The sequence below is a fragment of the Paramisgurnus dabryanus genome, chromosome 9 (genome assembly GCF_030506205.2).
Source record: "Paramisgurnus dabryanus chromosome 9, PD_genome_1.1, whole genome shotgun sequence".
In the NCBI taxonomy this organism is placed as follows: domain Eukaryota; kingdom Metazoa; phylum Chordata; class Actinopteri; order Cypriniformes; family Cobitidae; genus Paramisgurnus; species Paramisgurnus dabryanus.
In genome coordinates, this window is record NC_133345.1 from 17,109,667 (window position 1) to 17,126,426 (window position 16,760).

The window sequence follows — 16,760 nt, forward strand, 5'->3', positions numbered from 1 at the left end:
TGAAGCCATCTACTGGGTGAAACAAAGGTTTGTTTCGTTGTGTGAGAATCATTTAAGGAGGTGGCTTGGTTTTTCCAAAGCCACAATCAGCCCTGCACAGGCTTTTGCCAACAACAAAGGTTCCACCGAGATTTGAACTCAGATCACTGGATTAAAAGTCCAGAGTGCTAACCATTACACCATTGCTTGACCCAAACTTGGAAAGTTCCATCCAAAAAAATATATGAAAAATATTGTTAAAAAGTAAAATTGTGGAGTGTTAAGCATGACATCATGAAGCCATCTACTGGGTGACAGAAAGGTTTGTTTCGTTGTGTGAGAATGGTTTAATGAGGTGGGTTGGCTTTTCCAAAGCCACAATGAGCCCTGCACAGGCTTTTGCAAACAATAAAGGTTCCACCGAGATTTGAACTCGGATCACCGGATTCAAAGTCCAGAGTGCTAAATATTACAACATGGAACCTGCATGAAAAAAGGCACTGCTTGACCCAAACTTGGAAAGTTCCATCCAAAAAAATATGAAAAATATTGTTAAAAAGTAAAATTGTGGAGTGTTAAACAATACACCATGAAGCCATATAATGGCTGACAGAAAGGTTTGTTTCGTTGTGTGAGAATCGTTTAATGAGGTGGGTTGGCTTTTCCAAAGCCACAATGATCCTGCACAGGCTTTTGCCAATAGCAAAGGTTCCACCGAGATTTGAACTCGGATTACTGGATTCAAAGTCCAGAGTGCTAACCATTACACCATGGAACCTGCATGTAAAAAGCACTGCTTCACCCAAACTTGCAAAGTTCCAACAAAAAAAACACTATGAAAAATATTGTTAAAGAAGTTAAATTGTGGAGTGTTAAATATGAGACCATGAAGCCAAATTGAAGTCATCAACTGGGTGACATAAAGGTTTGTTGTATGAGAATCATTTAATGAGGTGGCTTGGTTTTTCCAATACATCAATTCCAGAGACACAATTAACTCTGCACAGGCTTTTGCCAACAACAAAGGTTCCACCGAGATTTGAACTCGGATCACTGGATTCAAAGTCCAGAGTGCTAACCATTACACCATGAAACCAACAGGCAAAAGAGTACTGCTTGACACAAACTTGGAAAGTACCATTCAAAAAAAATATGAAAAATATTGTTAAAAAGTAAAATTGTGGAGTGTTAAACAATACACCATGAAGCCATCTACTGGGTGACAGAAAGTTTGTTTCGTTTTGTGAGAATCGTTTAATGAGGTGGGTTGGCTTTTCCAAAGCCACAATGAGCCCTGCACAGGCTTTTGCCAACAGCAAAGGTTCCACCGAGATTTGAACTCGGATCACTGGATTCAAAGTCCATATTGCTAACCATTACACCAGGGAACCGTAGATCAAAAGAGCACTGCTTGACCCAAACTTGGAAATTCCAACCAATACACTATGAAATAAGAAAAAAGTTAAAGTGTGGAGTGTTAAACAATACACCATGAAGCCAAATTGAAGTCATCAACTGGGTGACAGAAAGGTTTGTTGTATGAGAATCATTTAATGAGGTGGCTTGGTTTTTCCAAAGCCACAATGAGCCCTGCAGAGGCTTTTGCCAACAACAAAGGTTCCACCGAGATTTGAACTCGGATCACTGGATTCAAAGTCCAGAGTGCTAACCATTACACCATGGAACCTGCATGAAAAAAGGCACTGCTTGACCCAAACTTGGAAAGTTCCATCCAAAAAAATATGAAAAATATTGTTAAAAAGTAAAATTGTGGAGTGTTAAACAATACACCATGAAGCCATCAACTGGGTGACAGAAAGGTTTGTTATATGAGAATCATTTAATGAGGTGGCTTGGTTTTTCCAAAGCCACAATCAGCCCTGCACAGGCTTGCATGCAAAAGTGTACTGCTTGACCCAAACTTGGAAACTTCCAACCAATACACTATGAAATAAGAAAAAAGTTAAAGTGTGGAATGCTTAACATGACACCATGGAGCCAAATTGAATTCATCTACTGTGTGACAGAAAGGTTCATTGTGTGAGAATCATTTAAACCAGTGGTCACCAATCCTGGTCCTGGAGGACCGGTGTCTCTGCAGAGTTTAGCTCCAACCAAACACACCTGAAGCAGCTAATTAAGGTGCTTCAGGTGTGTTTGAGTGGGGTTGGAGCTAAACCCTCCAGGACCAGGATTAGTGACCCCTGATTTAAACATCAAAGGATTAATAATTTTCACCCACACACAGTGTTTTAATTGGAATACACTGAAATACAACACTTCCGATCAGCATATTGCATGCAGTGAAGTTGCACCAGTTAAAGGTACAATTTGTAAGATATTTTCAGTAAAATATCCAAAAACCACTAGTCCGGTGTTATATATTTTGCCCAGCTGATTACTTACAATATCTATAATGTTTTCAACTACTTGTAAATTATGAGAAAATTGCTGCCCAAACAGTGACACGGGGCAGTGCAGTCACCTGTAAATGACGTTAATATCTACGTTACCCTTTGTTACCACCTTTACTGACGTAAAAACCACATGACAACAGTGTCGTGGACAAATGCAGTAATAGCGTCTGTCGGGCCACTAGCTTTTTTTATGGTAAGTTTGTTCATCTGAACACTTAATTCTGTGCTGTGTTAACAAACCATCGTATTGGACTAATACTGTGACATCTATGACTAACAATTGCATTTTGAACATTACATGAAACCTTACATAATGAAAAAAATGATGTCATCAAACACAATATTTATAAAACTTGATTACTTTACCTCATGTGTAACATGATTTCTCATTCCCCTCTGATTGGTGGCCATCAGCGTTTGAGTTAAAGACAACAAATCCCATCAGTCCACGCTGCTTCAGAGCATCATTAATCTACGTCATTGTTATTGATTTGATCTGGCGCCAACTAGCGGCGCGGATTATACAAATTGCATCTTTAACATTTTCAACTGATCCAACGCTTAAAAACGCATTTGCAGAAAGTCGTAACCTCATGAATCCCCTTTTGCGAGTCTTCATAAGGAATTAATGACTTATGGTTTATGGGCCGTTGTTTGTCACGCAAATGAATGGAAGTCAATGGAACCAAATGTCTAGTGTGACCTCAGTCTCGGTACGCAAATTGGGACGCAACCTCAGCTGGAATGAGAAACAGAGGATTTTTGTAGAGGTCGGAGTAAACACCTGGAGTGGATCTGGACTGATTACAGAGCTCATCTGATGCTGTTGACCTATATTTATGTGTGTGGAATATATGATTTATTGTTTGTCTTAATTTTAACAAACATGTGTAAATAAGAAGCTATTCATCTGACTGCAGACATGCTCCTAAAAGGACTTGACAAACATGTGTGTGATGGTCATGATCTTTGAAGTTTGATAATCAGATGAAACCTGAAGGACAGACAGGTGCCCCACTTCCAACACACAAATAATGCATAGGATTAAAATTCAATTCAATCCAATGTTAAAAAGCCAAGTAGCACCTATTTGATGTCCAACGGAAAAGACCCCTGACCTACCGGCCACCCTGATATCCTGTATTTAATAGCGCTCAGATGAGTTTTCTTCTTTACACTTCATAAATATAAATGAATCAGCGTTTTTGTCATCATCAGTGTGACAATACATGAGAAAGGAGCCTGTACAGATGAATAATAACACTACCCTTGAACACCTGCCGTAAGAACATCTCGTACCTCCGTCGGACCACTATGACCTCACTAACACTCGTTGCCCATGGTTACACAAGCCTTGACATTTCCATTCATTTGTTCTTTACACCATCTGTCCTTCATTATTGCTAACATGAGAGCTTGAACAAACCTCAAGTATTAAACCTCATGACACCAGGAGAAGAAGAGAGATTTGCTATTAATGTATTTATCTGAAGTACAGTAAACAAAAAAACATCTATTGAAACTGAGAGATCAGAACATCAACACCACCATCTGGATCATCTGGCAACCATAATGCAAAGACTGCATTAGTAATCTAGTTTAGAAATCTTGTAAATACTAATAATATGCATTTCCACTTTAGATGAATAAAATCATTCACTGTATGTCAATCAAATAAATTAATGTAGCCAATGATTTTTGGGCTAGTTTTGTTATATGCACATCTGGCAACCCTGCAATGCAATGAATGTAATATTAAGTTGAATAAGCATTAGCCCACACGCCCTCTCCCATATGCTCGTTTCTGTTAGAAAATATATGAGTGGTTGTTTTTGAGTGCTCCAATATTAACAGGAATGATGCACTAATGACATTATGGAAACATTATTCAAGTGACCCTAAACAAACAGTACATGATGCAGATTAATTCAGTCATTCTGTTCTGTGTTTTAAAGACTGTAAGGTAGAGAGCATCAGGTCTATTGTTTGCTGAGAGTGTTAGGTAACAACACCAGCTGCTCCTGATAAGGCCTGGCGTCCCTCTAGTTTTCATGACATTTGTAGTATTCATCTAAACTCCAATACAGCTCTTAAGCAAGGACGAAATGAAAGACAAGCTGATTTAATTTGTTTTGCTCTGCGTTGGTAAACTTTTTAACACTGAAAATTTTGTTACACTAAATAGCTTTAAACTGAGCGCCATTATTTAAGTACCATATGAGTTTATAATTATTATACAAAGTGGAAAATGCTGTATGAAATAAGTTTTAGATGTTGTATAGTCCATAACACTGGAGGGACAATGTCCATTTCTGTCTTTTTTGGATAAAGTCTATTGTGCGTACATGCAGTTCCGATAGATTCCTGTAGGGGGCAGAGAAGATCTCCAAATGAGAATTGAATCAGATTAAACAGGGGAGAGGATTATGTACATGTCTCCTGTTTAGACAAATGCTGTACTGCAAATAAACTATTATAGAGTTTAACTCTTTGCACTCATTTCTATATAAAGCAAAGTTCCATTTATTCAATGTACATATATAAGTATGCTTTCAAATTTCAGTTTTATTTGTAGTGCGTTGTGTAAGTGCAACTTTACATGAAACATTTTGAGCATAAAGGTTTTTGTAAGCAAGTTTTGATCAACACTGCAATGGTTTATTTATGCAATGGTTTCTATTCTTCTCTATTGAATCTAGTTCTTCTCTAATAAAACTGAAACTGTGCGACCACAATTCAACAAACCATGGACACCTGCTTCCTTTTCTTAAAACCAGGTCACGTGTGGGCTACACCATTTACGAGAAACAAATCAATGGTAAAAAAAGAAAGGAAAAATCCCACCCCCTCAATATTTTTTGCTTATTTGCAAAGAATATCTTAATTTTCTCATTTTTTGTGACCTCACTCTCCTTGTTCAAAACACGAGAGAGACCTGGGACCTGTGTCAGAATATACAAACTGTTAAAGGGACACTTCACCCATTTGCATTAAGCTTTGTATAGTTAGAACCCCATTCATGTTTTTGAATGGTCATGCATCATTTCCTCAGTTGCCGCTGAGACAGGAGAAATACAGATTTCAGTGTTGCACTTCCTTCTTCCAATGATGTAAAAATCAACATTTATTTAAGTACAAAATCTTTGTTGAGACTACAAACACCTTTTCTCGGTCAAATAGGCACCAAATTCTAAATGTATGTTACATTTCGACTACAAATATGACACACGTTCAATAAAGATTAATGTTTCTACGGGTGAAATGCTCCTTTAAGATGTTCAGGCAACACCATCAGCATTTAGCATCTTGTACGCTGCTTTTACTAAAGTGGGTTATGCTGTATGAGCATTGAAGTGCATTTACCACCTTTTTGTTATAAATAAGCAAGTTTACAATAACAAAATATCTGGAAGAACAATGCTAGACTATATTGTAGCTAATCATATGTAAGAGAAAAGTTTAATAACAACAGACTACTAACCTGAGGGTTATGGTAAAAAAATTACAATATAGATGCATGTTTAATAATGCAAAAAAACAAATTTCTCTGGCCAAAATATATGCTAAATACATTTTGTAGAAATTAAAGCTTAATATTATTGAATTTGAAAATATATTTAGTTTTAAACTTCATATATTAACATAACATGCAATTGCAACCCATGTATTTTTGGCCAAAATATATTTTAAATATATGCTAAATACAAGTTTATTTTATAAAGTTATTTTTGAAGATATACATATTTTTTATTTTAACCTTTTCAAACCCGTTATGTTATGTTTAGGCTACAGGTCTGAAACAGAAACAATAAACAAAGTTTTTGTTCCAATGGGATGTAAAACTATTTGTTTAAATTGGGTATATATTAAATCAGGGGTCTTCGACTTTTTTTGTGAGCGAGGGCTACCATAATGGAGGTTTACTTTTTTATTATGCTTATTATAAATTATTATTATAAATGAAGAATAAGAAAAAAGTGCGGACAATGAAAGAGAAAAAGCAGGAAGCTTGGCCTAATGACTTCATAACCCAAGAGTTCAGATAAAACAGAAGAGCATAAAGAGAACTCAAGGGTCAGGTCAGGTCATCTGTTACATTCATCTTTTCTTCCTTCTTGACCATGTGACTAAACTCACTCAATTAAATTAAATAACCAATCAGAAGCCCAAATTGAATCCATCATTGTACTGGACATTTGGCAGACCCATAATGGTCTCTGATGCACCACTTTGGGTTCACAAGAGATGGGGGTTGTGACATTCAATGCATTTCTTTATTTTAAACCCTATTAAATCAGTACAATTAATTTGGTATGTTTGCTTCATCCTCCACTAATGTCATCAGAATGATTTGAGTGTTGTTTGTTTGGTGACAATAATGTGTTACATTTCTCTTAAGCTTGTGTAAATGAACAGCTGTAGTTTTGAGTGTCAATCAAATAGCTCACAGTTCCCTTCTAAACTAAACAAACCTTTAAATAAAGAAAAACAATCCATCATTACTCTGTTTTGGTTATTTAGATTTTATTCAGAGGACACACCTTTTGATATTGAGCTTGTAATGATGACCATGTGCCATTTATTTATTTACCCTATATAATATATCCAACAAATTATATTCTTTCAGCGCTTTCAAGTTTTTTCGTATCTGGCTTCACATACACAACGCTAGCTGACAGACAGGCCGGCTGCAGCCTCCGGAGGTCGCATTAGTAGGCTGCATACGTCATCAAGACTTCTTATTTCTAAATATTAACCATTATAAAGTTGACTATTATTCAAAGTTAATCGTAAATTGTTGTAATATGCTCATGACTTGTAAATGTAATGCCCAAATAACTTAAATTAACCTGGCTTGATGACGTATGCAGCCTATATATGCGACCCCCGAAGGCTGCAGCCTTCGGATTGAGAAACGGCCACACTAAACGCTCACATAAAAACAAAGCCATTGATTGGTCGACTGGTTGCTGACGTCGCTTGTTTGTAGCTGTGTCGCGCTTCACGCAAGTATCTGATTGGCTGAAACGTGAAATTACATCCACAACGTCCAAAACGCGACGCGCTAGCCATAGATGGGGCGTCTCGTCAAATGAGTTGCGCATGGGTCAGGTTTCAGGTCCGAGGTAACGACAATGGCGCGTGGAAAATTACTCATATTACCAGTTTTCCCTCACTAAAACGGCCTTTACTTGCTAAAAAAGTCTGCGCGTTGTGCAACGCTAAAAGCATGCGCGATTTAATCGCGTGAGTAACGAGTGATTCAGTAGCAAGGCGCGCGCATCACGGCGGCTCTAATAATAACAGATTGAAGATGGCGGAGTTTTCTCCGGTGCTGCGGGATGATGGAGGAGGCGTACGGTACGGACAGCCCTTGTTCCCTAGATCCCTGTGTGGTTCGGAGTCGGACAGTGAATTATCGCAGAGTTTGGCCCGCACGAAGACGCGCTCCTACGGGAGCACAGCGAGCGTCACCGCGCCGCTAAGTGAGACCTACGTAGAGCACCGGGTAACGGATGGTGACACGCTGCAGGGCATCGCGCTCAAATACGGCGTTACGGTAAGACATACACCAATATATTAAACACACACGTAGGCAATATTAATAGGCTATTATTAGTCAAGGTACATTTTTAGGCATCATAAATGCTCTGTGAACGTGGTGTGAAGTAGGCTGTATCTCAAAACCTACAGAGCTGCCTATCTAGACATCTGCCTAGGCGTCAGGGCTCGTAAATCATCATTGTGCAGCATTTTGGACGTCATATACGTGTACAATACATCGACGTAGTTGTTGGTGGCGTTGGGTTGTGTTGCCTTAATAAAAACACACAAAGCACACAAAATACAGACAGCAAAGTCATCTCGATACAGTGTATTGTTTATTTGTAGAAACACTGTATCCACCTATTACTGGCTGTACAGACTAACATTGATGAAGTGTAAGAAAATCACATCTTTTGTTTTTACCTTTCTAAGTAAACATTAACTTGGCTAACTGTTATGAATGCAAATAGTAGTGAGTGAGCAAACAGAACATGCGTAGATAGACAAACTCTGTTTAATACAAAATAAAAAACTAATATTTTAATTTCTCCTTTTTCCTCAGATGGAACAGATCAAACGTGTAAATAAACTCTTCAGCAGTGACTGCATATTTCTGCGTAACACTCTCAATATTCCTGTTAAATCTGAAAAACGTTCCCTCTTTAACGGACTGTCTCTGGAGTCCCCGGACAGCGAGGAACACGCGTCACAGGAGTCGCCATGTGTTAGTCAGGATGTGGACGCACCATCCCCTCCACCAGACCCGGTCGGCCCAGAGCCCAACACCCGGCCGGTGCACGCTGATGAGCTGTCCGCTAAAGACTACTTACACCGACTGGACTTACAGATCAAACAGTCCAAACAAGCTGCCCGCAAACTGAATGAGGATAATGACAGGTACACTGAGAGAGTGTTATGTGATGATCTCTATCCTCACGCCTATTGTTAACTTCTAGCATACTTTTTTCTAGCATGCCAATATTTAATGAATAAGGTAATCCCAGAATGCATTGTGACAAATTCTGTGGGGAAACACGCAAACAAGATGGCCGACAGAATCAAGATGAATTAAAGCACTAAATATTCATCACTGAATACCAAGATGTTTTAACAAACCTTTCAATACGCACAGTACTCTTGAAAAATATTAGTAGGGTTTTACTTATGACTGACTGCATTTCCATGCACAGTCTTACGCTGATTATGCTTTTTATTTTAAGTTTGTCACTAGGCATGGGCCGGTTACCGGTTTCAAGGTATACCGAGGTTTTAAACAGTCAAGGTTTCAAAACCACTAAAATGTTCTGTGATACTGTCTCCAAGTTATGAGCTGTGTTTATACAAAATTCATTAAGTCATGTGATTGATTTGATGTTTACGTTTAAAATACATTATGAAAATATTATGTATTTTTTGAAAGCATATTATAATTTAAAGGCTTTATTTTTACCTGGCATTTGAAAATAACACATTTAAGTCTTGCAATGGCAATACCGCAACACCGTGAAAACGTGGCTAAAGGTTATCATACCGGCCCATGCCTATTTGTCACAATGCATCCTGTGGTGGATACATGTCATGCTGCCTTAAATATGGCTAGATTAAAGGCTATATTAAAAAGCAGTATAAGCTTTCTCTCTACCAAAACCCCTGATGCTGTAAAATGTTTTCTAGATAGGCAGCACACTAGGTTTTAGAACAGAGTATGGCTGAGGGTACAGTTTGCAGATCTGTGGAAAGAAATTGAAATCTGTCCATCATTTTCACTGACTCACTGCAGTTTTTATATCAGCTGAGTCAGTGTGTGTGTGTGTGTGCGTGCGTGTGTGTGTGTGTGTGTGTGTGTGTGTGTGTGTGTGTGTGTGTGTGTGTGTGTGTGTGTGTCAGATTGTAAGTGACACATCGTCTTGTGAATGAGACTGCAATATATATCTGGTCTTTTATTTAGTCACTCACACACATGAGGAATATGAAATGTGTTTGTGACATATTTTGCAGACACATAGCCAACAGTGATTTCTCATAGTGAAACTGGTAAAGTCAGTCAGTGTGTGGAGCTGGAGGTGTGATGTCAGGCTTACACACAGAAGAAATGCTGCATGTTGGCACATCTTTTACTGCAGTAAAAAACAAACAGGCTGTAACCTGCCTAACTGTTATGCTATGAGTATCTCTGGCCAAAGACTATGAGATTCACAAGGTTAGAAGAAATGAGGCTCAGGGTTACTAAACTAGTAGGACATCTGACTGGTTAAAGGTAGGGTTGAGTATCGTTTGAATTTGAACGATTCTGATTTCAATTCCTTGTTTTGATTCTGGTTCCTAAAGATTCTCCGATTCTTTTAAGAGGCAGGGTCAAAAAGGTTTAGGATATTTTAAATGAGCTTGCTAACTAATCTTGCCACAAATGTTGCTTTTGCCATGGTTTCATTTTGTTTAGAAAAGTGAAGCCATGCTTTGGACCGCCGACAAACGCTATCAATGTTTCTCTCACTCGGTTATGCCATCACTTCCGGTAAACGCTTCTTCGTTGGTGTTCAGCCGTTTCTTTTTCCAGTAGGCGCCGGCGGACTGTGAATCGAAACTAGGAATCAAAATGTAAACTTTTGAACTATTCCGGGAAAATCGCATAGCTAGTCACGGTTCCAATCGATACCCTATACCCAAGCCTAGTTAAAGGAATAGCTAGTAAGAATAGCAAAAAAATCTGACATTTACTCACCCTTATGTGGAAACAACTTATTTTCTTTCTACTCTAGAGCACAAAAGAATAATAATTTTTTTTTAGCATATAGTAACCTACAGTAAGCTTCATTATAAACAATACTCTGTACTCTGTAAATACTTTCTAATTTCCAGTTATACACTGAACAAAATTATAAACACAACACTTTGTTTTTGCCCCATTTTGTTATGAGCTGAACTCAAAGATCTAAGACTTTTTCAATGTACACAAAAGGTTTATTTGAGGGATGCACCGAAATGAATATTCTTGGCCAAAACCGAAAAAGAGGAAACCAAGGCCGAAAAACCGAAACACCGAAATAAATTATTATGCCAATTATTAGTACAAATGCATTTATGGCTATCACTGTGTACTAACTTTACTAAGGGTGTGTGACGGATCACAAAACTCACAGTTCGGATCACATTTCAGTTTTTGAGGCACGGATTGGATTATTTTTCAGATCAACAAAAAGGGGGTGGGGAAAATCTAATTACAAATAAAAAAATTGCAAACATTTATAAAAAAGAACAAAGTTGCACATTAATAAGGGCTAACATTAGCATTAGGTACAGAAATCGAATTAAATGAGTCATAACACTGTCTTTGTATAAAATAAATATATTATTATTTTTAGAGCTACGGAAGTGATTTTCTCGTTGTCTTGGGTTGTTTGATTAACATTAATGACACAAACTTATTGAGGTTAATTGAGGTTACTGTCTCTTTAAGACCAAATAAGCAGAGACTGGTTTCTGACTGTAATCTATACAAACACTTAAGATATAAACAAATGTTTTTATTATAAAAAGAATGCTGTGGAGATAATTTTGTTTATATGTGTCCTTTCAATAATAGAAAGATTTTATGTTCACGTCTCACTCGTGTGTGCACTATTGAGGGGACTTAAATCTTAACTTAAAACGCTGAGGGCGAATCCCAAACAGCGCAGCATAAAAACGTTACGTTGTTTTTCTTTGCTTTATTCGGCAAATGTATGTTAATGGACTATACAGTATGAGACACATTTGCTTGACTCTCTCTTAAGTTTACACACCAAGAGTTCTGATCTTTGAAGGGCGTACTTACTGTGATGACCACGTCTGGACCGGACCCATTCAACCACATGTGCCTCTGTGCGTACAGACAACTGCTCACTTTAGCACCTTTTTGCAGTTAAATACATTCACACCGCATACTTGTTGCTTAAGACAAGCACGTGCAGGTCGCGGTTTCTGTTTGCGTCATCACAACATTTCGGCCGTATTGTTTCGGCAATAAAAGTCTTTCGGTGGCCGAATATTCGGTGCATCCCTAGTTTATTTCTCTCAAATATTTTTCCCAAACCTGTCTAAATTTGTGGTAGTGAGCATTTCTCCTTTGTCAATAATCCATCCACCTCACAGATTTGGCATATCAAGATGCTGATTAGACAGCATGATTATTGCACAGGTGCCACAATAAAAGGCCACCCTAAAATACGCAGTTTTGCTGTATTGGGGGTCAGAAAACCAGTCAGTATATGGCGTTACCACCATTTGCCTCACGCAGTGGATCATGTTGTTGATTGTGGCCTGTAGAATGTTGGTACAATCCTTCAATGGGTGTGCGAAGTTGCTGGGTATTGGCAGGAACTGGAACATGCTGTTGTATACACCGATCCAGAACATCTCATACATGCTCTGTGCCATGCAATAAAAAGCCAATAACATACAGCTGCCCATACCATAACCCCACCGCAACCATGGGCCACTCGATCTACAACGTTGACATCAGCAAACCGCTCACCCACACAATGCCATGCACGCTGTCTGCCATCTGCCCTTTACAGTGAAAACCGTGATTCATCCGCCAAGAGAAAACCTCTTCAAAATGCCAGATGGTGTAAAAATGTAAGCGTTTGCCCACTCAAGTCATTTACAAATGCAAAGTGCAGTCAGGTCAAGACCCCTAGGAGGATTAACCTGAAAAGGTTTCTGACAGTTTGTGCAGAAATTCTTTGTTTATGCAAACCGATTGTTGCAGCAGTTGTCCAGGTGGATGACCTTGGAGGTGAAGATGCTGGATGTGGAGGTCCAAGGCTGGTGTGGTTACACGTGGTCTGCGGTTGCGAGGCCGGTTGGATGTACTCCTAAAGTCTCTGAGATGCCTTTGGCTTATGGTAGAGAAATGAACATTCAATTCAAACAGCTCTGGTGGACATTCCTGCTGTCAGCATGCCAACTGCACACTCACTTAAAATTGCGACATCTGTAGCATTGAGCTGTGTGATAAAGCTGCACATTTTACAGTGGCTTTTTATTGTGGCCAGCCTAAGGCACACCTGTGCTGTAATCGTGCTGTCTTATCAGCATCTTGATATGCCACATCTGTGAGGTGAATGGATTATTGGCAAAGGAGAAGTGCTCACTAACACAGATTTAGACAGATTTGTGAACAATATTTGAGAGAAATTGTTTTATTTGTGTATAGAAAAAGTCTTAGATCTTTGAGTTCAGCTCATAAAAAATGGGGGCAAAAATAAAAGTCTTGCTTTTATAATCGATTCAGTTATATATGTCTTCTTAAGTCATACTGTTTGAGTGAGCAACAAGCCAAATCACTAATAAATCAAACCTTTGTAACTCATCATGCAATCCTGGTGCATCACAGTCAGTCTAAACATACTGAGGTCTCTTTAGCAGACAGGACGTTATGCAGCATATCTCTGTGTGTTCAATTTAAATTATTATCATGAGACAAGTTTCTGCCATTGGGTGTTACATATTTGAATGTAGGCCAACAAAAGAGAAGACACAAAACTTTAATGTTTCACAGAGAACAAAGCATTTACAGGTTTTGATTAACATTAGGATGAGTATATGATGGGGTAAACTTTATATGTAATTCTTATATTTCTCTAAATTATGATAAGCTGTTATTTTGTGTGTGTGTGTGTGTGTGTGTGTGTGTGTGTCACTGGTTGATTTATTTTGTCCAAATGGCCTATTTGTAACATTTTCCAAGAACAATTTGGAGCACATTTTTCCATTTGCTGTTTGATGGCAGTTTTGCATTTCCTTTAATGTGTTGGTACTGGCGTTTCTTTATTATATAAAAAGTACTGAAGATAAAACCATATTCAAAATGTCTGTTCCGGCAGCAGTGGTGTGTTGTAAGAGATACTGTACATGTGGAGCACACATCTGTTTAATAAATCATGATGCTCTATACAGGAAGTAACAAATACTCAGGACACACCGGTGTCACAAAATACCTGGGCTCAGGACAACAAAGCATGCCACCAAAATGAAATAAAAAAGGCCCCAGATATTTAAAATAATATACAATTTTAAAATAATATTTATGGGGATAAAAATGCTCCTTTATTAAGATACAAAGTGCATTGCAACATCAATTGTACGCAAATATTTTTGTTCATTTCATTTCAGGCACACACTTTTCTCAAACTTATTTTAATAAGAATTACAACAACAATTTCCTTTACATGCAGTTGCAGATCAATACTATTACAACTTGTGTGTAAAGGGAATTCTCATATTTGCTCTGTTTAATGTTGAACTGCTCACACAAACTGTACTGTACATCCAACAACTCAATAGAAGAATTGAATTTAAAATGAATTTGCATGTGTGGGAAACGCAGGAAGTCAAACAGGCCCACGTCAGTGCCCACACACACATACAAAAAATAATGCAGCTTGAACAACAATGTGGTTTTGCAAGGCAATTCATTTACCTATTTTAAGTTTTGACCTGTGATCACCGGGCGTTTTCAGCCGCATAAAAAAGCTTTGGTGTGCATGCCCCCTTACTCTCCTTAGAGTGTACAGAGTCTGTCCTGACACACATCTTGTATACTTAAAGGGATAGTTCACCCAAAAAATAAAAAAAAATTGTTGTAAACCTGTTTTTTCTGATAAACACAACAGAAGAGATTTTGATAAATCACTGTAAACACACAGTTGATTGTAACCATTGACTTCCATAGTAAAAAAAAACAAATACAATGGTATTCAGTGGGTACCGTGTGCTTACAATAATTTTTTCAAAATATCTTCTTCATCACTTATCACAATAACTTCCATAGTAGGAAAAAATTATATGGAAGTCAATCAGAAGTGTTCATCAGAAATAAGAAATTCATACAGATTTACAACAACACGTGGATAAGAAAATAATGTCAGAATTTTCATTTATGGGTAACTAACCCTTTAAAGTGTGCTTGCATGCTGCACCCAGTAAGTGTGCACGACAGATAAAGGCCAAAGCACAGTATATTAAACCTATTATGTATTTGGGGCAGCGAAAAATGAGACTTGACCTAAAAATGTGTCATGTTTTATTCAGTTAATGCAATTGGGATAAACATGAAGTTCTTGAGTGCAATTCTAACTTCGAAAGTTAATTTGGCAATAGTCAAATAATGATGGCGATAATAAATACTGTGATTAGTAATGCTTTTAAATAAAGTTCATAAATAAGTGCATTAGACCTTATATAGCTATTGCAAATAGATCACAAATAAATCAAAGTCTTTCCATCTTCATTTCTTAAACATTAATTATTCATTATGTGTGTAATGTAAGTCCATTTGTGTTTGTGTGTTTAATTTCAGGGAAGATGACGACACAACACAATCAATCTCATCATATCAGGAAATCTGATGGATTCTTCAGGAGTGACCCTTCATCCTCATTTTTTTTCTTCTCCTTCTTTTATACTCGTGTATCACCTGAACTGTGACACAGGATCATACTCTTGTGCTGAGGGTTCGCCATTGCCTTTTTCAGCAGTATTATAGCAATTTTAATTCAGATTTTTAGCAGTAATTTCACATGACAATATAGCAGCAGGGTTTATCTGTTCAGACAACAACACTCCACATGTAGAATACAAAATATAGACTTATAATAAATGTCTTCACACTGTCGCTGTTTATGTGAAATACTGCAATACTCCGTAACGTACAAGCCCAGACTCTTGTTTTGTTTTTAATTTATCTTTGTTTCATTTGCCTATATTAAAAGCTTTGTGTGGGATTGAAAGGGATGCATAATCTGTTGGCGTGAATGTTGTGTGCTTTTGTGTGTGTGTGTTGGGGTTTAATAATGTTTTACTGTGCTGTTTTTGGGTTATGAAGAATAAATGCTTCTATAAGATGATCATGAGCGTCTACTCTTTCATCAGATTTGCAAAAAAGTGTTAAATTTATAATATCATGCCTCTGTGTGTCACCATAGAAACGCAAGCAGTAAGGATCTGTTAAATAACCATCCCATGAGAAATAATTTGGGCAGCCCTGATGAAAATGCTTCAATATTCTGCGTGGATATTATCAGATATACAGTACTGTGCAAAAGTCTTAAGCCGCCACCACCAGACTTGTTGTTTAAGGAGTTTTAATGTCCATCAATATTTATTTTTCAATCTATTTTATTAAGATACAAACAGAAAATATGTACAAAAAAATTATACATTTTCTAGACTAAATGTCTTCTTTAGCCATAGTCGGTGTTTAGTGTAACCTCTTTTGGCACTAAACACATCTTGAGCGATTTTGAGCAGAATGAAGTAAAAAGACTATAAATTAGATTTAATTTTATTTAGTTTTAAGAGATCCTGGAGAAGGGGAAGGGGAGTTTTTTACCCAAAAACACATCAGTTTACATTTTTATACAGTTGTTAATACTATATACACATTTCCTGTATTTTCTGGATGTATTCTATTAAAGAAACAGAAACGAAAACATTGCAAAAACAACTAATCTAATTCTGGTATGGTGGCTTAAAGCTCTTTGCTTCCCCTACAGGTTAGAAGCGGAATTGTCCATTACCACTGCCGTAAATAATTTAGCCTACTGCAGCAAAGCTGGCTCTGATTGGATTGTAGATCTGCCGTAAAGCAAGTTTTTGTAGTTTTCACTCGAACTACAGGACCGCGACCCGATGGTTGGAAACTTCTTTAGTGCGGTTTTGGCCGATAGAGGGCTGCAAAGCGAATGTGAAAGTGCCGTTCACCCTGTTTCGAGTGGATGAACGAAACTTTTTTGGAAAAGGTAAAAAAACCTCTTTAGTGTTGCTTTAAGACCT

The 16,760-nt window shown here is 37.7% G+C and overlaps 1 protein-coding gene and 3 non-coding genes across 4 annotated transcripts; 1 reads left to right on the forward strand and 3 right to left on the reverse strand.

Moving 5' to 3' along the window:
- Positions 1–685: 685 nt before the first annotated feature.
- Positions 686–757, reverse strand: trnaq-uug (transfer RNA glutamine (anticodon UUG)). The gene has a single exon. It is a non-coding gene; the product is annotated as a tRNA-Gln (tRNA).
- A 246-nt stretch (positions 758–1,003) lies between these two features.
- trnaq-uug (transfer RNA glutamine (anticodon UUG)) lies at positions 1,004–1,075 on the reverse strand. Its single transcript has one exon. It is a non-coding gene; the product is annotated as a tRNA-Gln (tRNA).
- Positions 1,076–1,594: 519 nt separating this feature from the next.
- Positions 1,595–1,666, reverse strand: trnaq-uug (transfer RNA glutamine (anticodon UUG)). The gene has a single exon. It is a non-coding gene; the product is annotated as a tRNA-Gln (tRNA).
- Positions 1,667–7,454: 5,788 nt separating this feature from the next.
- On the forward strand, positions 7,455–15,832 carry lysmd2 (LysM, putative peptidoglycan-binding, domain containing 2). Its single transcript, XM_065265081.2, has 3 exons — positions 7,455–7,956; positions 8,506–8,840; positions 15,286–15,832. The coding sequence occupies exons 1-3, from the start codon at positions 7,711–7,713 to the stop codon at positions 15,332–15,334; spliced, it is 630 nt and encodes a 209-aa protein (XP_065121153.1). The 5' UTR covers positions 7,455–7,710; the 3' UTR covers positions 15,335–15,832.
- Positions 15,833–16,760: the final 928 nt, after the last annotated feature.

What these genes read in the sequence shown, in the direction of transcription:
- lysmd2 (XM_065265081.2), top strand. Translation starts at nt 7,711, where the DNA reads ATGGCGGAGTTTTCTCCGGTGCTGCGGGATGATGGAGGAGGCGTACGG. An exon ending in CGCTCAAATACGGCGTTACG is followed by an intron (nt 7,957 to 8,505) that starts GTAAGACATACA and finishes CTTTTTCCTCAG; the next exon opens with ATGGAACAGATCAAACGTGT. An exon ending in CTGAATGAGGATAATGACAG is followed by an intron (nt 8,841 to 15,285) that starts GTACACTGAGAG and finishes GTTTAATTTCAG; the next exon opens with GGAAGATGACGACACAACAC.